This window comes from Apodemus sylvaticus, chromosome 4, assembly GCF_947179515.1.
Source record: "Apodemus sylvaticus chromosome 4, mApoSyl1.1, whole genome shotgun sequence".
Taxonomy (NCBI): Eukaryota; Metazoa; Chordata; class Mammalia; order Rodentia; family Muridae; genus Apodemus; species Apodemus sylvaticus.
The window spans coordinates 14,683,238-14,707,681 of NC_067475.1; the positions used below are offsets into that span (position 1 = coordinate 14,683,238).

The following is a 24,444-nucleotide window of genomic DNA, read 5'->3' on the forward strand; positions in this document are numbered from 1 at the left end:
CAGAAACCTAGAAGAGCCTTGGGCACTAGAGCAGCAGAGACAAAGGACTAGAGGACCAGGGAGCCTGGCAGGAAGGAGCAGAGGCTAGAGTAGGGGGAGGGGAGGGGGTAGTGCAAGGCCTCATGGGTACTTAGCATTGTTTTTGTCAGAAAGGGTCAGGGAAGTTTGAGAGCCTTGAAGAGGAGCAGTGTGAGCACCTGTTGGGGGCGAGGCTGACAGGCTGACAGCAGAGGGCTGGGGGAATATGAGGGTCACTGTGAGAGCCCGTGAGGACTGGGTCCAGGCTGGAACTGTAAAGGTGGCTGGCTCCTTCTCAAAAGCACAACACATAAATTCCCTCTAGGATTAGGCATAGGAGAGGGGAGTTTTTAAAAGGGGAGAGTTTCGTTGGGCGCATTGTTTGAGGCATGCACACACAGAGAGGTGCCTTTCAAGGACCGGAAAGGCAGTGGGAGAGGAGGACTTGAATTGAGGAGGGCTGGGGAGTTCTGAGTTAGGTATGTTATCCCTGAGAAGATGAGGAGACAGTCAAGATGTAAGGTTGACACTTGGCTGGGCAGCCTGAAGCACAGAGATTTCTAAGGTGCAGATTTGACACATGTTGGTACAGAGGCACCAAGATATCTATTTGGGTCAGGATGGCAATACCAAGGCAGTGACAGAAAAAAGCTGCCCAAACAGGATGCCTCAAAACATCCTCACACTGCTTCGCTTAAAAGCAAAGCAGCAAGGAAAACTCTGACAGATCTGGAAGAAACCTGGTAAGAGTCACCTCAGCAGAAAGGCAACACACGCTAACCAGACCGACAGTGGCAAACTACCAATGCGTCAGGACACAGAGTAAGGATCGAAGGACAACAGCAGACAGGGATTTCCATGGCAACATGACACAGCCAGATTGGAAGACATACTGGAAGAACAGGTAGTAGGGGATCAGACTTATCAGCAAGGTTAGGCACTACTTCGATATCTTGTATCCTATAAACTGGAGCGGAGGCTTGGGGAAATAGTTGGATAAAGGACCTGGAAATTTAATTTTGCAGGCATGAAAATATAGTATGGGGGACTTACAGGAGACAGAGTTGCCAGAGAGAAGAAAGAACCTGCGGCCAGCTCCTGAGAAGCAAGCGAAGGAGCTGGCTTTGGACAGCAGCCTAAATCATTCACAGAATCAGAATGGACAGACACTGGAGCCAAGTAAGGGGTCTCTTTTACTGCTGTGAAACAGGAAGTGAGGTGAGGCAGGAGGTAAGCGCCAGTGGTTTCAGAAGGGAAGAGGGTGTCCAGAAAAATGAAGACAATGCTGGATACTGTGAAGGCTCACTGAAGGAAATGATAGCTGATTAAAAGAAAAAAAAATGTCATGCATGGAGAGTCCCTGTAACCCCAGAATAGGAGACGTGGAGGCAGGAAGATGGGAGTTCAAGGCCAGCCTCAGCTACATGGAGAGTTTGAAAAGAACCCAGGCTGCATGCGATACTCTCTTAAAACTAATAAATAAATATTAACTATAAATCCACCATAATTATTTTTTTTGGTTCCCTAAAGCTAAACTACACAAAAATACAGCCACATTATGGTAGCAGCTAGCCCATGGTGGGTACTGTCTGGCCCCTGACTTCCTCTCAGCCATCTGTCCTTCTTCCCCACAGCTCCTTGCAGGTGGGTTTGACTAATGTCACTCTAGAGCATGTGAACAGGAATGAAATCTGCTACTCCTGAGCCGTGACCACGTGACACCTGAAAGCAGCCACCATCTGGTATTTTCACTTCCCACAGGCTGGAACCAGTTCATGAGGCAACCCTGTGTCAATCGTGAAGTCAGGATGAGCCCTTAGCATCTGGCAAGGAACAAGATACAGAGATCTTAGATCCCCAAAGGACCTGCAACCTAGAGCCCCACCCTGACTGCTTCAGATGAGACAAGCAAGCTGCCCTTTGACCCAGCCCCTGTGTTTGGAGACAGCCTCAGTTTATAACCAGGGTCCTGGATGATGTGTAGTTCATTATGACAAGACTAGGAAAGTATAAAGCTTTCAAGATTCATTTGAACACTGTTAATTTTTTTTTTCATTTTTGTTTGGCTAGAAAGACTAGTTCTAGACTAGATTAATCTTATTTCAGGAGAATATCATCAATGGGAAAATAAAATTAATATATTTTTACATTGAAAGAACAGAGGAAGCAAAGGTAGAATTGTACAAGGTAGTACCTTGACCTCATTCCCCTCCTCCCACCCTCCTCCTCCCACCCTCTTCCTCCCACCCTCCTCCTCCTCCTCTTCTCTTTTTCTTATGTTTTGGTTGGATATTTTAACTTTAACATTTTCTGTGAGAACTCTTGACCACTCTTAACATAATTTCCTTGGTGTGTATACAACTTTTGATGTATGTGGTCTGGAGACTTTGAACTCTCTCAATCTAGCTCACAGCATTTTCTGGCCACTCGGATAAACTAACCTATCAGTTTGTGGATTATGCTTTTTAAAACTCTGCTTGGGAGACTTCTAGTAGCTGAGCGGTGGTAGTGTACACTTTAATCCTCTGCAGAGGCAGGCAGAGCTGTGAGAAAGAGTTCCGAGACGGTCAAGGCTCCATAGAGACCCTGTCTCAAAAACCAAGAGAGTGAAAGAGAGAGAGAGAGAGAGAGAGAGAGACAGACAGACAGACAGACAGACAGACAGACAGACTTCTAGATTCAAGACTTAACTACAGTTAAGAAACCACTGTTGTCACTTTCAAGTTAACTGAATACAAACCCAAAAGAAAGCATTTTTTTCACAGTCTGGAAAAATACATTTTACCATTGTGATATTTTATCATTGTGATTGCACAGTTGGGAAGAACAGTTTTACCTTGGCTTGGATTTCCATTTTCAGAATTGATCCAATGATTGTCAATATGTCACTAATGATAATCATAATGTACCACCCGTTGATGAACTCCATCTGATCAGAGGCCGGAACTTCCTTCTTGTAGTGAAGAAGGAAAAAGCTGACAAACTCCTTTTGGGGAGAGGAGAGGCACTGTGAGCTTCGGGGTGACTGAGTGCATCAGCAGGGTCTTGGGGAGCAGCGCTTACCTGCTGAAGCTGAAGACCCCTAATCACAGACCTGGCACAGAGCACCAGTGAGGCCAAGCAGGTCAGAATGACAAAGGCATCAAAGATCATCATGTAGTGGGTGTTCTTCTGAACTGGACGACAGAGGACCAGGGAAGTGTTAATATGATGATGGGACTTCTTTCTCAACTAAGTCAGGTAATTCAAACATTTCAGAATGACAAAGACAGGAAGTCCTGAGAGCATTCTTTCCATTAGTGTTTTTTAAAAGGCTAAAGGTCCTTCTAAAAAAACCCAAAAACAAATCAAACAAATCAAAGATCTTTCATTAAGGTTTTCCTTGTGGGTGTGATATGCACACACATTATCCCAGCAGCCAGGAACAAGAAGCAGAAGGACTAACCATGAGGTCTAGGCTAACTTGGATTAAATACTAAGTTTGATGGCAACCTGGACTACATATAGTGAAATCCTCTCAAAAAAAAAAAAAAAAAAAAAAGTCAATCAATCAGTAAACAAGCCTTCCATCTTGTATGTTGCTTGATAACATACTTAGCTGGGTATAAAATGCCCACTCAGCATCCTCATGTACCTGGCACTTTTCCAGATGCTGGAACACAGTGGTAAACAAAACAGATAAGGTCCTTGAACTAACAGGAGCATCTGTGACCATGAGACAAGCAAAGGAGTGAGCAGGTACATGGGCAACAGGCCCAGATGGAGAGATAAAAGAGGCAGTAAGTCACAAGCACACTTCCTGCCTGACTCCGTCCCCCACACTCTGTGTGTACAGGGTTCTCACAACAGCCTCTGTGAAGCTGTCATGCTTACCCTCACTTTGAACTTGAGAAAACTGAAACACAAGGAGGCCACACTGGGGATAAACAGCATGGTTGGCATTCAAACATTCACAGCCTGCTTCTAGGACCATCATTCTGCACCAGGTTGTCCTGTTCTGTTTGTTTTCAGTCTTGTTAGAGGATGTCCTCAGCTCTTGCCATAAAACTACTGAATCAGAAGTCATGTGTCCCTGAACCCTCCAGACAAGGCTACATTTCAGAGCCATCACTCCCCACTGGAGAAGGTAGCCAGGAAAGAGACCTCACCGGGGCTTTAACTGAGCCCTAGGTGACAAGAAATGAGCAGTTTCTGCCAGGTGTAGTAGCTCACACTTAAAGTCCCAGCACTTGTAGACCAAGGTAGGAAGATCGTGAGTTTGAGGATAGCCTAGGCAATATAGAGAGACCCTGTCTAAGCAATGGAAGAGGAAGAGAAAAGAGGAAAAGAAGAGAAAGTAAGAAAAGAAAGAAGAAAGGAATAGAAAAAGAGAGAAAATGGAGGAGGAAGAGGAATTGGGGGAGGAGGGGAGACCATATTTTTCAGCCATATTGAAATCCTGGAGAGTCCTAAATGCCATCGTGGCCCGCATGCTAGTGCCATTAAAAGAAGGCAGAGGCAGCAGCCACAGAGTCCACCGAGTTTATCTCTACCAGGCTGCTGTGAGGAGGTAATTTCAGAAATAGCTGTAATAAAGCATGCTGTTTTGCCTGGAGGCTTCTAATGGCTGCCCAAACATCTAACACTGCCTTAGAAAGACTTAAAAAACCAAAAGTAAGTGTTTGAGATGCAGCCTCTGTGCTGGGCACTGTGGACACTCTGTGCTGGGCACTGTGGACACTCTGTGCTGGGCACTGTGGATACTCTGTGCTGGGCACTCTAGACACCACCATTTTCCCTATGTGCAATGCTGCTTACCAGGGGCAAAACAAGTTTGCACTCCACATAGGTAAGTCCGTGACAACAGTGAGGCTTGTGATTCCAGAGCCCCCATACACTCATACACAAACCACCCTCACACTGGTGTGACACCTTCACAGTCCAGACCCAGCTCAGATCTACCAGCTCTCTGGCATCAAGCAGAGGAAAGCATGTCTTAGCAGGTGTCAGAGATTCTTCCTCTTCTCAGCAGAACCCGTGTAATCTCTTGCGTTGTGCAATCATGAGCAAAGTGCAGAACAGCCCACCATCTGGGCTACTAAAGAGGACCTAGATAACGGCTCAGGGAAATTCTTTCCTGGCAGTGTTTTCCCCTTCCGGACAGGACTCGTTCTAATCTGAATTTTTGTTTGTGTTTCTAGAACAGATTTTTCTTCCCATATCACTCCGCTTCTTAAGCCAGATGAAAGACCTCTACAACATGTCATAGATTCAAGGTCAAATCCTCGCTTCTCCTTCAATGTAAGACCATAAGTCACTACACATTGCTCCTGAGCCTCAGTTTCTTCATCTGTGAACATACCGATTCTGCTGCTCGTTGAGATATTGGAAGATATTAAAATGAGGAAAATAGGTATGTGTATGCTTCGAGTGCAGAACTGTGAGTATACAGTTGGTAAGGAGGAGGCAGGTAAGGACTGTGGAGAAGGTAAGGAGCTGTTGGATGCTACCAGACATCTACAGCAATCCAATTTGCCTTCAGAATGTCAAGGGCTTGGGACTAGGCTGTCTTTTACTTAGTGGTCACTACATCCTGTGGGCAGTAATGTATGCCTAATGATTTAATTACCATCCTGAGAATGAGGAGAGCTTATGGCTTACTTGATCCAGACACGTGCCAATCTTTGCATTCTCTGATAGAAATGTCATTGTCTAAGCTGATTTTGATTCTTCCACTGTGAGCCTTGTTGTCGAATGTTATCTGTAAAGACAGGAAAAGAGGTCTGGGATGTGTGACTGGGTTTGGGAGTCAACATAGGTGTCTAAATCCACCGGGAGGCAGTTCATCAAAGGATACAAGACATGCTGATTCTCACTTCTGACCAGCTAGTTCTGGTCTCTGTTAATCCCTGAGGAGTGCCCCTTCATTTCTCTGTGAGGTGATAACATTGAATTAGATCTGCTGTAGAGAGATTTTAGCATGTAAACCCTATGTTTCTAGGATACATCCTAGCCTTGGACACCTGAGCTAACAAGAGTGTTCTCCCCCCTGTTCTAGGTACTTGACTTGTGCGCTGAATTTGTACAGGTTTCCTCTGCCCACCTTCCATCAGACCTTAGCAACAGATAGCATTTGGTGTTCAGGCAAATCATATAAACAGAGAAACGCAAGCACAGGGACACATCACTCCTGTCCTTAGACACCAGGGGGTGAGGGTGAGGTGGGGGGTGTTTTTGCTTTATTTTTCTCCATCACTCTGACATCCCAGGTATTACAAAGGGCTTGGTGACAGAGTTGCTAGCACGACTTGCTTCTGAGATAACCAGCTGAAGATGCTCCGAGCAAGCAGCTCAAAGCTACAGAGCAACGCTTTGTGTGATCCTCCTGTGTCTCTGTCTAACTCTCTTGCTTCTTCCATGCAGAGAGAAGGAAGGAAAGGCAAGAAAATCCACTTATATTTTTCTACCCCTTTTCCCACCCAAAAATGGGCAATGTTCACTGAAAGTCCTTCATTTATAGCTTAGTCCTGCATGAATATCTACCTTACTCCACTCCAGCCCTCTGCTCAGGGAATATCACAGAAGGGGCAGAGCAGCAAGACTGTAAGTCAGAGAGGGTGGCGAGGACTGCTGCAAGTGGAGTCTTCTGGACATAACAGGGTGACTGCACCCACGAACTCACAGCAGCACAGATCAAGTCAGCTGACTTTACAGCGTCGAAGGACAAAAATATGAGACTACACTCTTAGCTAAGGAGCTTTTGGCATCTAATGTCTACTGGAAGAGGAAACCATTTTTTGTTCTGATGTGTGGCCTCTGATAAGTTGTTCATGCCCTGGGGAACCACTCCTACCTGTGCATACTCAGACAGCCTCAACTGGACTAAGTGGGAAGGTTATAGAACAGGGTCGGGGAAGAGTTGGAGGTGGGCAGTGCTGATGAATATGATCGAAATACATTTATTATACTCATCTATGAAATTCTTGAAGGACTTTTAAGAATGCTCAAAATCCCCTGCTGTTGGGTTTCATTGAAGTTTCTCTACACAGAGAAGGCAGGCGGAACTTCATGTATGAGATTCTAAGTGACTTCGAAGAGTCCAGTCACTGCGTCCCTTTGAGATGCCGTATCACCTTCTTTCCCTGCACGAGCCACTGCCATTGCCTGTCTTCCTCGCTGTAGCTGAGAACACAGCCTACACCTCACACAAGGAGAGGCCAGTGTCATTTGATGGGGTGAAAGTCCTTACAAATAAGAAATTATTCTTTTCCACATAAAGAGCCTCGAGGCCTGAGGGGGACTCAGCAGATATCTTGGGTTCTATTTCAATAAGCTTCAGCAGATGCTGATTCCCCCTGAGAAGCAAGCATGCTAGATGGTATTTTATAAGAGTGTCATGGAGGAGGAAAAAAGGTTACTATATTTGAAGACCTGTGCACTCATTATGCAAGCATGAGAGCGCCCCAGGATCTGTGTGAAAGCCAGGCACACATGGTGGCCGCCTCTAACACTTGAGAAGCTGAGACAAGGGATCTCCTAGGCAAGTGGGCAGCCAGAGTGGCCAGAACTGGTGAGCTGTGGGTTCAGTGAGGGGCCTCTCTCAATGCACAAAGGGATAAGCAATCAAGGAAGCCCGTCAATGTTAACTGTGGGCTGGTATACAGATGTGCATGTGCATACACACACACACACACACACGCACACACATGCACACGTGCATGCATACATATACTCAAACATGTACAAACACACAAATATAAGTATACACACTATACACATCATGTGTCATACACATGTGAACATAGGGAAGTTGAGGGCAATGATCCAAAGGCTGGAACCATCCATGATGAGGGAGCTCAACAAAGACCCCTTGGAAACTATGGAATGTAACTATCTATCTATCTATCTATCTATCTATCTATCTATCTATCTATCATCTATCTATCTATCTATCTATCTATCATCTATCTATCTATCATCTATCTATCTATCTGTATATCTATCTATCATCTATCTATCTATATATCTATCTATGTATCTATCTATCATCTATCTATCATCTATCTATCTATCTGTGTATCTATCATCTATCTATCTATCTATCATCTATCTATCTGTGTATCTATCTATCTATCATCTATCTATCTATCTGTGTATCTATCTATCTATCATCTATCTATCATCTATCTATCTGTGTATCTATCTATCTATCATCTATCTGTGTATCTATCTATCTATCATCTATCTATCTATCATCTATCTATCTGTGTATCTATCTATCTATCATCTATCTATCTATGTATCTATCTGTGTATCTATCTATCTCTCTATCACCTATCTATCATCTATCTATCTATCTATCATCTATCTATCTGTGTATCTATCTATCTCTCTATCATCTATCTATGTATCTATCTGTGTATCTATCATCTATCTATCTATCATCTATCATCTATCTATCATTTATCTATCTATCTATCATCTATCTGTCTATCCTATCTACCCATCTACCTATCTACAAGTATGTATCTATGTGTCTATGTATCTAACTATGTATCTGTCTATGTATCTACATATGTATGTATGTATCTATCTATCTATCTTTATTTCCCTATCTATCTGTCTATCTATCATTTATCTATCTATCTATCTATCTATCTATCTATCTATCTATCTATCTATCATTTATCTATCTATCATCTATCTATCTATCATCTATTTATCTATCTATGTATCTGTGTATCTATCATCTATCTATGTATCTATCTGTGTATCCATGTATCTATGTATCTATATATCTATGTATCTATCCCATCTACCCCTCTACCTATGTATGTATCTATGTATCTATGTATGTATGTATGTATGTATGTATGTATGTATGTATCTATCTATCTATCTATCTATCTATCTATCTATCTGTCTATCCTATCTACCCATCTACCTATCTACATATGTATCTATGTGTCTATATATCTAACTATGTATCTGTCTATGTATCTACATATGTATGTATGTATGTATGTATGTATGTATCTATCTATCTATCTATCTATCTATCTATCTATCTTTATTTCCCTCTCCCTCTCCCTCTGCCCCTCATCATACTGATCCTTTGGTACTTGGTCATCCGCTGTGCACCAGGCTCCATACTGGAGACAGTAACACACAGGTGAGTCCCTGCCTTACAGAACATGCACCAAGGTACAGAAGACAAAGAGCAAGTTAGCCACAAGCAGAGAATAGAGCTGGTCGGAGCAATGCCCCCGGGCACACTCGGGTGGAGCATCCTGTATTTCTGACAGTGCCTTAGCACCAGTATATGAAGCATACAGCTAGTTAAAATAATTTTTCTCTAGGCAGGAGCCACATCGAGCACAACACACACTTACAGTCAGAGTAAAGTCGTAACAGTCAGGAAGTTCCTGGTGGCGAACTGTCTGCAGATTGATGGCTTTGAGCTTAAACTGGAGCTCTACCGTCAGGAGTCTGGAAAGCAGAGTATGCTTCGGATGAGGGTCACATGCTGGGCGGTGGTGGCGCACGCCTGTAATCCCAGCACTTGGGAGGCAGAGGCAGGCGGATTTCTGAATTTGAGGCCAGCCTGGTCTACAGAGTGAGTTCCAGGACAGCAAGGGCTACACAGAGAAACCCTGTCTCGAGAAAACAAAAAACAAAAACAAAAAAACCGGTGGGGTCACAAACTGGGCTGAGTTGTGTGCCTCTCCAGAGGGTGCTTCAGTTGAGGGTCACACACTGTGCTGAGCTGTGTGCCTCTCCATTTTCCTCACCTGTGGAAGTCCAGGCTCAGGTTGAGTTTTTTTTCTCCAGGCATTCCGATGTGGAAAGCTTCATCTGGCTCTATAAGGAAACATTCTGCCACAGAAAGGAACAAAGCCATAAATAAAACTGCATTTCCAAAGGACGGTGGTTAAGATATGTTGTTAATGTTGATTTGAGAATCAAGATTATAAAAACTCAATATCGACGCCCTTGTCCTGTGTCTCCTGTCTTTAAGACGGTGAGACATTTCTGGAGTGGTCGATGGTTTAGAAAGACTCAAACTCCGTCTCAGAATGTCATTGCTCACACACACACACACAGTTCCCCAATGCTTTACCTGCTTGCTTTCCTTTTGAATTCATGAGTTTTATAACAAAGAGTTCACAATAGTTCACTATACTTCTGTATAGTTCTTCTTATGCCACAAGGGCACCGCCCACCAATGTTTACAGAGATGAAGTTATCCCGGGGCTTAGGTATACATCAAGGAGTTAAAAACAGAAGTTGGAGGTTATAGGGGATCATCACCTGTTTCGACTTCTGGGTCGATGTCAAAGGTATCGTTGCCGGGGCAGATGGTTCCTTGCCTGTAGAAGTACTGACAGATCGCCATAGCCGACTGCTTCGCCCCCTTGTTCTCATAGGCATGGTTGCCGACAGAGATGTTTCGAAGCTGCGAATACTTCATCCAAAAAGAGAGACAGGAATGGAACACCAACCAGGGCCAAAGGGATGCCAGCCAGGGCAGAAGCAAAGTCATGGTAACCTTTCCTGGCCATGTCTCCCCTGGGGGTGCAGACATTCAGGAAACACACTCTTGGATGCTGCATCTGAGAGACGGGCTCTAAAGAAGAGTAGTGGAAGTCAGAAGGGGCAGCTGCTGAGTTCAGTGAAATGCCCGCAGAGGCCTTGAGTGCTCGAATGCTTTGTACAGTCTACCCAGGAATTCTCTGGGGCAGCTGCCTCTCTACCCACAGTCTTGCCCACACTCCTGCTCCAGAATCTTCTGGTTTGGTTAGAGCCTCTCACCCAGATGCAGCGTGCCAGGTCATTCTTTGACTGGTAAAGTAAAAACAAATGAAAGATTTGCAGCCGAACGCTGCAGCTACAAGAAGTAAAGCAATTACATATTGCTCGTTTGTGGTGGTCCTTCCCTGCCTTCAGACCACACACGATAAGGATTTTGAACCGATTAACAAACCTTTCTGTGTCTGTCTGATATTTCTGTCTTCATGGAGTAATTACATCAAATGCTATGGCCGTGAACGCCGACAGGGTTTAGATGCATTTGTGGGCACTGACAGAATACGAGTCTCTGTTAGATGTATGCACGGACGTGGACAGAACATGCGTCTCTCTATCGCGTAATATGAGCTGTAATTTTTGGTGGATTCTTTAGAAAGCAGAGGTGCTGAGGTCACTGAGTGGGGAATAGGAGAAAACAGCCAGATGCAGGAATGAACCCCCTATGTCTGATCTGTTAGACCAACCAGCGCCAACATAACAGGGCTGGAGAGACTAGGTGAGCCCTTTGCCCATCTGCATCCCTTTCGTGATGGAGGCCACAGCAAGGAGCTACAAGAGCTGAGCGTGTAGACCTTGACCTTAGCCTCTCAGAACTGTGAGAAGGAAGAGGCTTTCACTTATCGTCCTGCAGATATTTTCCTATAGTAGCAGAAAGAGATGTGGCAGCTTAGATAAGGACTCCCCGTGGAAAGAACACAGAGACCTGGCAAGCTCCAGTACCAGGTACAGCTCTTGAAGATTGAGGTTAGTCCTACTGATAGAGGTAATGATGTTTTACAAAGAATTTACCAGTCCTTTAGTCAGGCAGAGTGATTGCTTTCCAGCGGTGGAGGCAGCAGGGTCAAGAGACCTCTGCTTCAGAGTGTTTGAAGTCACCTCGGGTTACGTGAGGCTCCCGTCTCAAAACAACAAAATGCAATGGATTGTTTACTTCCTGCCTCTATGTGCCCATTAAGACACATACGCATCTAGCACAATGTTTTACAGATACTTAATACATTTAAAAGTTAAATCTAAGGAATCGCCAGACTGATTTCCAAAGTGGTTGTGCCATCTTACACTCCCACCAGCAGTGGAGGAATGTTCCTCTTTCCCCACATCCTCGCCAACACCTGCTGTCTCCTAAGTTTTTAACCTTAGCCATTCTGACTGGTGTGAGGTGAAATCTCAGGGTTGTTTTGATTTGCATTTCCCTAATGACTAGTGATGTTGAGCATTTCTGGTGATTCCTCAGAAAACTGGACATGACACTTCCAGAGGACCTGGCTATACCACTCCTGGGCATCTACCCAGAGGACTCCCCTGCATGCAAAAGGACACATGCTCCACTATGTTCATAGCAGTCCTATTTGTAATAGCCAGAAGCTGGAAAGAACCCAGATGTCCCTCAATGGAGGAATGGATACAGAAAATGTGGTATATTTACACAATGGAATACTACTCAGCAATTAAAAACAATGAATTCATGAAATTTTTAGGCAAATGGTTGGAACTGGAAAATATCATCCTAAGTGAGGTAACCCAATCACAAAAGAATACACACGGAATGCATTCACTGATAAGTGGATATTAATTAGCCCAGAAGCCCTGAATACCCAAGACACAGTTAGCATATCAAATTACTCCCATGAAGAAGTAAGGAGAGGCCCCTGATCCTAGATAGGCTTGATCCAGCATTGTAGGGGAGTACCAGGACAGAGAAAAGGGAGGGGGATGATTGGAGAATGGGTGGAGAGAAGAGGACCTATGGGACATATGGGGAGGGGGAAACCAGGAAAGGGGAAAGCATTTGGAATGTAAACAAAGAATTTAGAAAATAAATTTAAAAAAAAAAAGTTAAATCTAGGGTGGAGAGATGGCTGAGTGTGTAAAGTGCTTACCATCAAATCCATGAGGACTTGAGTTCTAATCCCCTAAACCCATGGAAAGCCAGGCACAGTAGCATGCATCTGTAAGTCTAGCATCCCTCTGATAAGACAGGGGCAGAGACAGGAGCATTCCCTAGAAGCTCACAGGCCATCCAGCTTAGGATGTGTAATGATGACCAAGGTGGAGGCTGAGGACAGCCAACCAAGGCTGTCCTCTGGGCTTCACACAAATGCCACATCAAGTCCTGCACAAACATCAAACCCTCTCTCCCTCTCTCCCTCTCCCTCCCTCCCTCTCTCCCTCCCTCTCTCCCTCTCCCTTACCCTCTCCCTCCCTCCCTCCTCTCTCTCTCTCTCTCTCTCTCTCTCTCTCTCTCTCTCTCTCTCTCACACACACACACACACACACACATACTGTGATGGTTTGCATGTTTGGCCCAGGAAGTAGTACTGCCTGTTGGAGTGGGTGTGTCACTGTGGGAATGGACTTTAAGACCCTCATCCTAGCTCCCTGGAAGCCAGTATTCTGCTAGCAGCTTCCAGATAAGGGTGTAGAACTCTCAGCTCCTCCCCTACCAGGCCTGCCTGCACGCTGCCATGCTCCCACCTTGATGATAATGGACTGAATCTCTGAACTTATTAGCCTGCCTGTAGAGAGCCTTATTGGGGTGCCGTGCTGCCTGACAGGAACTTGACATTGGCCAAGGATGAGGGCTTTAAGCAGGAATCTGACTTTAGGGCAGAATAGGGAAGTAGGAATTTTTATCTTAGGCTAGAATGAGAGAAGCAAGCTTCAGGGAAGATTCTGGGCTTGGACAAGGAAACAGGCTCAGGTATTTTGGTCATCCTTACACACCCTTGGAAACAACTGTCACTGAAGTGATTGTGGGACTTTGCTTATTGCCTTGACAATTTTGTGTTTACTGTCTTACTTGTTCCTCATTGTACTGCTATTGATCTTAATCCCTGCATGTAATTAAATTGGTATAAAAATGGATTGGAAGCTATTAAACCCGCCTTCAGTCTCAGGATTGACTGGGGTCGTGCTGCAGTTTTGTCTAATTGTCTCTTTCTTTTCAATCCTCACTCCTGTGCTGGAGAACCCGTTGACTGACTGAGTGGGCTTGGTCACGTGCCCCAGTTAAATGTTGTCCTAATAAGAGTTGCCTTGGTCATGGGTGTCTGTTCACAGCAGTAAAAAACCCTAACTAAGAAACATACTCTATCTCTCACATGCGTAGGATCATACACACACCAAATGTACTCTCTCTCTTATATACACACACATATAGTCATACATACACACATACTCCCTCACATATACACATAAACACACACACATACCACACACATACATTCATACATGCACACACATACTCTCTCACACACACTCATACACACAAACACACACTCATACACATACTCACACACATACTCACACATATACACATCCACACATGCACACACACACTCTCACTCACACACACCCTCACACATGCACACACACACTCTCACTCACACACACCCTCACACATGCACACACACCTTTTTTTAACGTCTCTAAACTTATCTTTATCAATGAGCTACTTGCTATTTTCCCTCTAAAATCATGCAGTGTGATTCTGTTTATCAACCCCAGGCAGCGGCTGTCTCTGACTAGGCTTCCTATTCGCGTGGCTCGCCAGGATCCTGGCTCCATCCTGGCCGCTCATGGCCTCTGTCTGAATAAGCTGCCTCCAGAAATGAGGAGTCCTGGCGACTCGGGGCCGTATTTAAAGAAGGGATTTCATGGCTTTGAAATGTGGTCTGTAGCTAACCTGGGTCAAAAATGCTGACCTCAAAAGCACTTTTATGTAACCCCTTCAAAAGAAGTGACTTGGGACCTTGAGAAAGCACTAATTATAGCAGGAATAACCCAGAATGAAAACTTGAGCCTTGAAGATAAAAACAAGCTTATTTTCAGTCAGGCAGATGTCAGCGTTACAGAGTAATCACCAGCATGGCATAAAAGCCTTGCTTTTACATGAGCTTGAGGACCTTGCTTGTTACACAAACTGCAAAATTAATATTCTTGTTGCTTATTATGAGTCTCCAAGAGCATGAGCTTTGAAGACTTAATGACTACCTTATGTTAGTAATTTCGAATATTGAAGCTTTCACATCAAGTCCTATCCCTGATTCTTTTAAATGAGTCATTGAAATTCTACCTTTCTGTTGATGGGAAACATAAGCTTTCTTATCAATATTTACTTGTATATGAGCATAGCAATATTTTTCAAATGATTTTTAAATATTTGTTTTTACGTGTGTGTGTGTGTGTGTGTGTGTGTGTGTGTGTGTGTGTGTTTGTGTATGTGAAGGGTTACCTGTGGAAGCCAGAAAGACAATAGATTGTCCTGAAGTTGGAGTTACAGGTGGTTTTGAGCTGCCCAATAAGGATGCCAGGAAGCAAACTCAAGTCCTCTGAAAGAGTAACAATGCTCCTAACTGCTGAGCCACCTCTTCAGCCCTTAAACTATATTTAAATAGTTTATTCATAAGTCATCTCGAAGCAGAACTGTTCAATTCTTGAGTGTTGGTTTCTACATAATCCATTGCTACCATTTCTCCAGCCCGTTCTGTCTCCCAAGAATGCACACACCGTCTGGGTATCTCACTATTAGAATACTTGCCTAGCTTGTGCAAGGCACAGAGTTCGACCCCTGATACCTAAGACAAACGGACAAGATCAACACCTGCTGCACACAGTTGCCCTACCTGGGTCACTGCAAAGATGATCTGGTCATACACATCATCCTGTGTGTACACTGCATAGGTGTCATCCATTCGATCCATGTATCCTTTTAGGAAGAGGTGTTTGAAGGCTATGGTGTTCTCCTCTTTGAAAGCTACAACCATCTGGTTACTTAGTCCAAACAGGACCAGCTTTAAAGAAGAAAAGAAACACCATGAGGATGAAAAATCTGAACGGAAAAGAGACAGAGGCGTGTGGTTTAGGGGCTTGACTAGCAAGGATCTAAGAGGGATTCCACAGGATATCCAGAGGGCTCTCAGCGTGGGGGCTGGGAGATGGCTCCACTGATGAGAGCACTTTTCTTACAAGTGTGAGGACCTGAGTTTGAATCCCCAGAGCCAAGCTCATGAGCCAGGTAGCCTGGTGTACACCGTGGGAAACAACAGATTCTATTAGAAGGTAAAGGAGTGAGACTTGGATGTTCTCAGAGCATTACATGTATGTCATGTGCACGTGCACACATACACACACACACACACCACATAGACAAAGACAGACACACACAAAGCGATACAGAGGGAGGGGAAGGGGGAGGGGTGTGAAAGCTCCTGCCTCTAATTCCAGCACTTAGAAGTCTAAGGTAGTAGGACTGCACTGAATTTGCAGCCAGTCTAGCCTCCATGATTTCCAAACTAGCCAGGGTAATGGATTGAGACCTCATCTCAAAAACAAACAAACCATATGTTCCTTTTAAAACACTTACTTAAACACTTTTGTGTGTTTCTTATTAAAGGGCTTAAACCACTGACTAACTTTCCTCTGGACCACTCTAGTAATTATTGGGAGATCAGATGAATCCTCTAAAAGACAAGTTGTAATTCAGGACATGAACTGAGAGTGTGCAGCTCTGAGGGTGTACAGCTCTGCGGGTGTGCAACTCTGAGCATGTGCAGCTCTGAGCCTGTGCAGCTCTGAGTGTGCAGCTCTGAGAGTGTGCAGCTCCAAGTGTGCAGCTCCGAGAGTGTGCAGCTCTGAGCCTGTGCATCACTTTCTCTGCTCCGGTCTCCTGTGTCCCACAGGGATGCACACTAAGCCTGCTCACTGTCCCTGAGGCAGAGATGCACGCTCAGGTCTAGTTAAGACTTGAGCATGAACACACACGTATACAGCACTGAGCTTGGCACCCAGTCACCACCCAAACGTAGCTGGTATTACTCTAAACAAATAGCGTTCTTGCCCAGCTGGTACAGGCTCTGCCACTGAAATGGCACAAATAAGCTTTTCAGTGCTGTGACATATTGCATTATCACTTGGAAATTAAGAATTTCAAGTGCAAGTTGCCAAGTATTATACTGAGAACTGAGCATGTTTTCATGGTGATTTATTCAAGTGAAACTGTGCCTGCTTCCATGGGATAACATATGAACTACATGGCCTTTTAAACCTGTAAGCATCAATATCCTTCTCTGTAAGGCAGAGACTGGGATTCCCCCAATAGGAGGGTGGTGACAATGACATGAACTGCTGGGCCAGGAAGCGGGGGTCACCCAAGTCCAGATAAGAATTCCGCCAAACTGTCTTGGTCTACTAGTCCTAAGAACTTGCTTCCAATACACAATTAAGATTAGCAATCTCAATATTAAAAAACATGAAATCAAAAAAACCCTTTCAATAGCAGGTGTTCACCAAGCACTGAAAATAAAAATGCAAACCTAAACGTTGCCTTCATTTTTTTCTTTCTGCTTTTAACAAGAGACTTCCTCTCACCAGCTGGAAAAACCACCTCCTTTTTTCTTTCTTTCTTTCTTTCTTTCTTTCTTTCTTTCTTTCTTTCTTTCTTTCTTTCTTTCTTTCTTTCTTTCTTTCTTTCTTTCGACATTTTTTCCTTTGTGAGCACACCCGTGTATGGAGGTCAGAGGACAGTTGGCAAGAGTCAGCTCACATCTTCTACCGCTTGGGTTCTAGAAATCAAGTACTGGTTGCCAGGCTTGGTGACAACAAGCACCTTACCAGCAGAGGCACCCCCCACCCCACGCCACCCCCACCCCCCTCACCCCAGATATGTTTTAATAATAAACCACACCTGCATATGCAACTATCACAAAAACATGATTCCTCAAAAAAATTTAAAGAAGTTATGGAAAATAGATTGACATTTTCCTTTCTAACAAAAATGAAGGCACAGGTTTCACAGGCCAACCTGCTGCCAACGGCTACACAGCCTTCCTGACTCGGGCCTGTAGGAATCCAAGAGATCGACCACAGCAAAACTCCATGCAGTTTCTAGAGAAAGAAATGTTCACAATATTAGGAATAAAAGAAAACCTCGTGTTGGGACTCAGCTAATATCTGTGCAAGATGTAGATACCTCTTAAGATAGGTCTTCATTAGGACCCAAATGCTAAAAAAAAAAAAAAATGTTTGTTCCTGAAAAATATTGTGGCATTAAAATTATAATAATGAAAAAATTAGAAAGAGCCAGGTGTCCTGGCACACACTTTACCAACACTGAAAAGGCAGAGGTAAGTTGGTCTCTGTGAGTTCGAGACCAGCCTGGTCTACATAGGGAGTTCAAGGCCAATTTAACCTAAATAGTGAGCCTGTCTCAAAAAAAAATTTTTTTTTGAAAAGAATCAAGAGGGAGAAAGAAAGGAGAAACAAACAAAGAAACAAAGTCGAAGGGAGAAGGGTTTAAGTTTGTATCTTTATTTATTGTCCATCCTTACAGGTGCAGTTAAAAGTTGTTTGATGAACCAGTCCCGCCTTCTCTGATAAGCAAAGAGGCTCCACCTAACTCGTGCGGGCAGATGCTTACCTGGATAGTCACCATGGCGATTTTCAGAATCTGTATGGCAAGTTTCCATGGCTTCCTACCCCGAGCCCAGAACTTCTCACAAGGATTCATAAAAAAGAATTTGAGTTTCCGCCTCATCTGGTCTTCTAAGAGAAGCTGCTTGGACGGGGACGAGCTCGGGTGGAAAGTGCAGGGACTTTCATCCTGGCGCGAGCTGCAGCTGCTCACCACCACCACCTCGGGAGCTGCCATCTCTAGGGAAGGAAGCAAACACCTCCACTCAGCTGGGAGAAGCACAGCCCAGGGTGTTTGCTACTGCAGACTCACGGAAGCCTGAACAAAAGGTCACAGTCCGGGGTGGCGGGGTAGAGTAGAAAGACAGGGGGAGGGGGGGGATGGGGGCGGGGCGCGGGGATGAGGGGCGGGGCAAGAGAAAGGAATGTGATCCACTCCTCACGCTGTGCGGTGTCCAGTTCAAGCCTCTCATTAGCAGAGTCAAACATTCAGCCATTAAGGAATGCTTAAGGCTTTTCTCCCTTTCTGACCGTAAACCTGCCGTTTTCCACAAGGCTAACTAGGAGGTACTTCTAGGACAATGCCATGTCATGAGCCCCTTGGGCAACCGCGGTGGCTGTCGGTTTTCCTTTGTTAGATTATAATTCCATTAAAGATATCGCTGCAGGCTTCTAGCACCATCCTTTATCAGAAGGAGAGAAAGAAAAGAAGTTTCTTAGCAGCGCTTTGCGGTGTGACTTGAAATCCACCAAGCTGGTACCTGCAGCTAACGCTAAGGCACTTGGCGGGCACGCGTGACCCTCTCTTGAGAAGTCCATGCCCACGCATGGACTTAGTCTTCCTTCTGGGGCCCCTCTCCCTTTTTACCCACATGCTCAAAAAAAAAAAAAAAAAAACTGTGTTAATATGTCCTTAATGAACTTCGCCTCTGCCTCATGTTGGCTTGTCTGGGATTTTTTTTTTTTTTCCATATTAATGTCTACGGACCTGGGTTTTACCCAAATGGAAGTCCCTGAAAAATTATGAGTGCTTAGGCTGCTGCAGGTGACAGTGGCAGAGCTGTGCTCCCCAGACATAAAATCTACTTTTATGGGGCTGTTAGTTACTTTGTCCAAGGAATCCTGCATGGCTGCCCCAGTGTCCATAGGTGCGGCTGTCCTGGATGCCTATTAGGTAGGCACTAGCACAGAGGATCGCCAGAGAAACCAGTTCACCACTGGTTTCAACTGCTTAAGTGAATTCTTGCCTGGGTGAAAGTTAGTAAGTTCAAGGACTGCCACGATCAGTTTAAAAAATTACATGTTTACACATATGGCTGTATACCATATAAGTGTGGTGACTTATCTGTGACTGTATCTTCCCAGCTCAATGGGTAACAGATACAGTCACGGCCAAGATTGGACGCCTGAGAGGCTGAGAAAGGACCTTAGAGAGTAAACAGACCCTGAAATGATGCACAGATTTTTTTTTTTAGGTGGATATGGTCACTCATTACCCTCTGTTGGGAGAAACAAAAACATCCGTAGATTTTACACAGAGCCAAGAACCAGTTTGGGTCTTGATACGTCTGTGACTTGAGTCAGCCCCCTCAGCCTACATCGGGCCTCAGTCCTGCAAAATGGTCATGATTTTGCATGGACTATCCTCCTAAGATTGTAGGACACGTTAAATGAAGGCCTTTATGTAGAGGGTAAGCAGGCAGCCTACCCTCTGCCTTCATTGGTCAGACATGCTTTCTAATACCAGTGTTACGTCGAGGGGCAGTGACAGCCTCCAGAACTGTGCTCTGCTACACCAGGGAGGGCAGTTCTCAACTGCAGTCCAGTTCCCAAGTGACCCACCACTTGAACTTCCTTATATTTACCAACACACTTTACCCTTTGAAGCGCGAGTGCCTACCCTTTGGTATACCTCTTTGAAAGGGGTATACCCAATAGTAGGCTTTTTCAGACTGAGGAAGAAGTTTCTCCAGAGAATGGGAATTATCCAGGATTTTCCCCTTAGGCTAGCATTGATACCATGGAAACCCATTCAAATAAAATAACCCCACACTCAACCAAGACAATAGAGTCCTTCCACACAGAACAGAAAGCCCTTCTGAGTTTTCATAAAGTTTTCATAAAGATTTACACTGAGCAACAAAAGAAGAATTTAGCCTACAATTATACGACATCTGAGAGATCGTGTCTACAGCTTTCCAAGCCTGGAATCACACATTTGAAATGGATTACGACATTCTCGGCAAACCCAGCATTCCTGAAATGTAGATTTGGGCTATAAAAACCAGCCATGAGGGACAGTCTAAATTCCTGATTAATAAAAAGATTAATAAGACCACTGCTGAGTGAAGAAAATAATGCACAACGCACGTTAGTATGCAAAAAATGCACTGGGTTCCTTCCAAATAAAACCACAATGGCAGACATTAAAGTCCGGCTCTGTCCTGGTGCCACAGCGCATCTCAAAGCATGAGTATATATAATCTCCTTGGGGAAAGGCATAAAGGCGCGCGGGGGGGGGGGGGGGGGGGCATTAATCCTTAGGGGGTTGCTCAATGTCTCAGTCCCTCCCAGAGTAGAGCCTGAAGGGCTGGGCATATGACTGAGGAAAAGAGAGCTGGTCTTATGAACAAAGCTGTGGTCTCTCTCCTCAGCATGGCAAAAATGAAAATGTGGGATATTTTAGACAGCATTGGAGGAGACTGTGTGTGCGACTGTGTGCTGGTTGGTTTTTTTGTTTGTCAACCAACTTGACACAAACTAGACATACCTTGGAAGAGGGGATCTTAACTGAGAAAAGATCTCTGTAAGGTTGACCAGTAGGCAAAATTGTAGGTGTTTCCTTTGATTAATATTAATATGGGAGGGCTCAGCCCACTGCGGGTGGTGGCGCCATCCCTGGGTGGGTGGACTTAACTGGTGTAAGAAAGCAAGCTGAGGAAGACCTAATGCGCAAGTCAGTCCTGTGTCCCTGTCCTGACTTCTAGTGATGGACTGTGACCTGAACATTGCAAGCTGATATAAACTTTCCTGCCCAGTTACTTTTGTTCACATGTTTTATCACAGCAATAGAAACCCTCACGAAGACGGACTTAAAGCAAGTTCTGTTGGTTACTACATTATGGATTACTGCAATGTTGATTTTGTTAAGAGTAAAGTGTTTGTGAATTACTGATTTGAAATCCCACCGACCCCTTTTCCATTATATTACAGAGAAAATTAAACTTTAAGCACACTAGATAGACATGCACTATGTAACTGTAACCTAGAGGAACAAAGAGAAAACAGCCAGCTACCGTTAATTTATTCAAAACGCTGCTCAAGTTGTCCTGGAAGGCCAGCCCTCAGTCCTGAGCTGACAGCAGAAATTTTCAGAGAGCCTCACGGGGCTGACCAGGTACTGACAGCTGCTCTTTGAAGTCAAGGCATGCAGGGGTTCAGCAGAAGTCTACCTCAGGTGTCAGGGTGCCGGCCCTAGACAGACAGTTACTTAAAGCAGCCAGAAGTTAAACTGGGTTGAGCTGCAGAAAGGGACCAATAGAGAGGGAAGGAGTAATTGGAGAGAGCGCGACAAACTACCACAAGGCCTCTTCAGCCTAGTCTCCCCTCACCAGACAATACTTAAGCCCCTCCTTTCTATCCTCCCTTCCTCCCTAGTCTCCTCTGCAATTTGATAAATCTTTGACTTCAGGCAACCCACTGGGCCCACATGGAACCTCCATCTTTGCTCCTGCAAAATGAGAACAGTGCTATTCTCTCTGCAAGGCGCGCCTCCTTCCTCTTCCTCTCCCACGCCCTGGGACTACCTCTATGGTGATGGCTCCTAGCCAGAAAGCAAGGTCTGGCCTGCTGCTGGAGTCTGACAAGCGCAGAACCCAGGCTGCCGCCCCCATCTCTACCCCTGACCAAGGGCCTGTAATAAAGATTGGGAGTCCAAGTTTAGAGCAAACAGAGAGCCGTCGAGGGTTATCTCTGAGACGCTAGTGGGATGCAGCCCAGTTAGACGCCTATATATGCAACCTCCGGGATCAAAGGCTTCCCAGAGAGAACGAACACTCGGGGTTGAGGGTGGCATCCGGCAGTGTATTCTTACAGCCTGGGAAACAAAACTGGCATAGACGGTAGGACTCTGCCGTCACCTCCAAACCTTGCCGAGTGACAGAGTGTTCCCACCCCATCAGGCGCCCCACTGACCTGTGGTCCGTGGCGGAGCCCCGGTTGTGCCAAACCGGTGCATCTCGCACTCCTCTCCCCTCTGCATGCCCTCCATAGCTCAGAGGTCCTGGGTCCCTCCCCTGCTTCTTTGTGTCACCCACCGCTGGAGACACAAGGCTCCCTCCCCGAGCGAGCGCAACAGGCGACGTTCCCAGGACACCTGATGCCCCGGGGCGGCGCCCGGCTAGGCTCACCTGAGGCCCAAGTCACACCGACGGGGCACCGGCGGGAACAGCGGGGACCTGTGGGGAGGCTGCAGGTCCTGCTAGCCGCCGAGGGACAGGACACATCAGAGCCAAGCCCCACAGACTCCGGCCATCCTCCTTCCTCCCGGGCTCAGCCTCGTGACCCTCCTCCCCAAGGCTCGGGTTCCCTGCCACGCCCTTTGTAGGGCGGCCTTTCTCAGAGACAGGTGGGGAGGGGAGGCCATCTGAAGGAGTGTGGCTGTGGCTTTGTCTTCTATCTCCCACACTCCCAACAGGCCATTCCCTGCGCTTCCACAGAACGTCCCCACTGGCTTTCTCTGCGCTGGAAAACGACTGGTGAGGTGGACCACTCAGGGGCCGTTCCAACGGAAGGACGGCATGGAGTTGTAAACTCGATGTCAGATACACAGTGCAGCTCACCCACGAGCGAGCATTTACTTGGCTCCCAGGATTGCCACGCTGATCTTTGCAGACAAGGTGAACTCAGAAAAAACATAAGAGCCTTGGACCATCAGTCAAAGGATGGGAAATGAGTGCTGTTGACTCTCCCGGGACTAGGGCACAGGTAGAGAAAGCCCTCGGGAGTCCTGTGATACAATGAAACTAAGTATGTCAGGCAGGGCTACAAGGGTGCTTAGTCAGAAAAACACTTGCCTTGTACACTTGAGGAACGGAGTTAATCCCTCAAATCCATGTGGCACCCACAATCTGAGTCCTGGGGGAGGTCAGAAAGAGGGGGATCTCTGAGTTCATCGGCCAGCATTCCTAGTCTGATTGGTGACGCTGTCTCACTGGATTCTTGTGAATGGCACACCATAGGGCATCCTGTGGATCTCACAGCCACGCATGCGCACCAGCTTGGCGGTACATATGTGCATCTCCTCACACAAACTGGCACACACTTGCACATGCTATTTCTAAGTGCCTGGCTGGAGGAATGGATCAGCCACTAGGAGCACTGACTGCTCTGGCAGAGGACCCAAGTTTGGTTCCTAGAATCCAGTAGTAGCTTACAACATCTGTAACTCCAGTTCCAGGGTACTAGGTGCTGTATTCTGGCCTCTGAGGACATCAGGTAGACACTCGGGTGAACATCCAAACAGAAAGTCAAAGCACTTACACGTGTAAAGTAAAATTAAATCCTTAATACAAATGCTTGGGAACAGACTTTTAAACCAACTCCTTTTCTTCACGAATTCTCTTGAAATGTAGAAGACTGGGTCTACTACACACCAGGAACAGCAAGAACTTTAGCTAATTTTAATTACAAACATTTGAGATTTGTTTTAATTTATTGTTTTGTTTTTATTTATCTTGGGGCATGAATACTTACTTGGAAGGGAAGACACCATAACCAAGAAGGAGGTCTTCCCAGGGTGAGGCTTATCCACTGTATGTCAGATATCCTGATCCTCGTGACTTCCCCAAATGTGGGAAAATGCATAATTTGTGGTAGTTGGCAATTGTGCTCAAGCCTTCCTCTAAAAATCATAAATGATTTTTTTATTGTAAAATAAGTAGAATTTTCTAATGGAATATTCTACAAAATATATCCAGAGCAGACAGACCACTTTGCAAACTTGTTTTTTCAACTCCTAGATCAGTTCACACAGGCAATTTCTAAATGGAACCATCCTCTTCTGTGTCTTTTTTAGTATGGAAGTGTTTTTAGACTTGTTTTGTGATGGAGTACAAGAAGTTTGTTCTGTTCATTAACCTGAATCCCAAGGGTGATGTACAGACAAGTTAGATACTCGGAGGATATAATTGGCACACTCTATTCTCAAGTGAAATTTGGAAGAATAAT

The 24,444-nt window shown here is 45.3% G+C and overlaps 1 protein-coding gene across 4 annotated transcripts in view; it reads right to left on the reverse strand.

Annotated features, from left to right (window-relative positions):
- The window catches only part of Mcoln3 (mucolipin TRP cation channel 3), a 38,334-nt gene that overhangs the window by 5,507 nt on the left and 8,383 nt on the right, over positions 1 to 24,444 (reverse strand). For 2 of the 4 annotated variants that reach the window (XM_052179007.1, XM_052179003.1), the window contains exons 3-11: positions 23,971 to 24,118; positions 18,224 to 18,456; positions 15,432 to 15,599; positions 10,309 to 10,462; positions 9,789 to 9,873; positions 9,390 to 9,486; positions 5,659 to 5,758; positions 3,082 to 3,194; positions 2,855 to 3,004 (exon numbers count right to left, since the gene is read on the reverse strand). In XM_052179007.1, the coding sequence (XP_052034967.1) occupies positions 2,855 to 3,004; positions 3,082 to 3,194; positions 5,659 to 5,758; positions 9,390 to 9,486; positions 9,789 to 9,873; positions 10,309 to 10,462; positions 15,432 to 15,599; positions 18,224 to 18,456; positions 23,971 to 23,989 (1,119 nt within the window). In that variant the 5' untranslated portion in view covers positions 23,990 to 24,118. Of the gene's footprint in view, positions 1 to 2,854; positions 3,005 to 3,081; positions 3,195 to 5,658; positions 5,759 to 9,389; positions 9,487 to 9,788; positions 9,874 to 10,308; positions 10,463 to 15,431; positions 15,600 to 18,223; positions 18,457 to 22,625; positions 22,789 to 23,970; positions 24,119 to 24,444 lie in introns of those variants that run through there. The other 2 variants (XM_052179004.1, XM_052179005.1) reach the window with 2 other exon arrangements.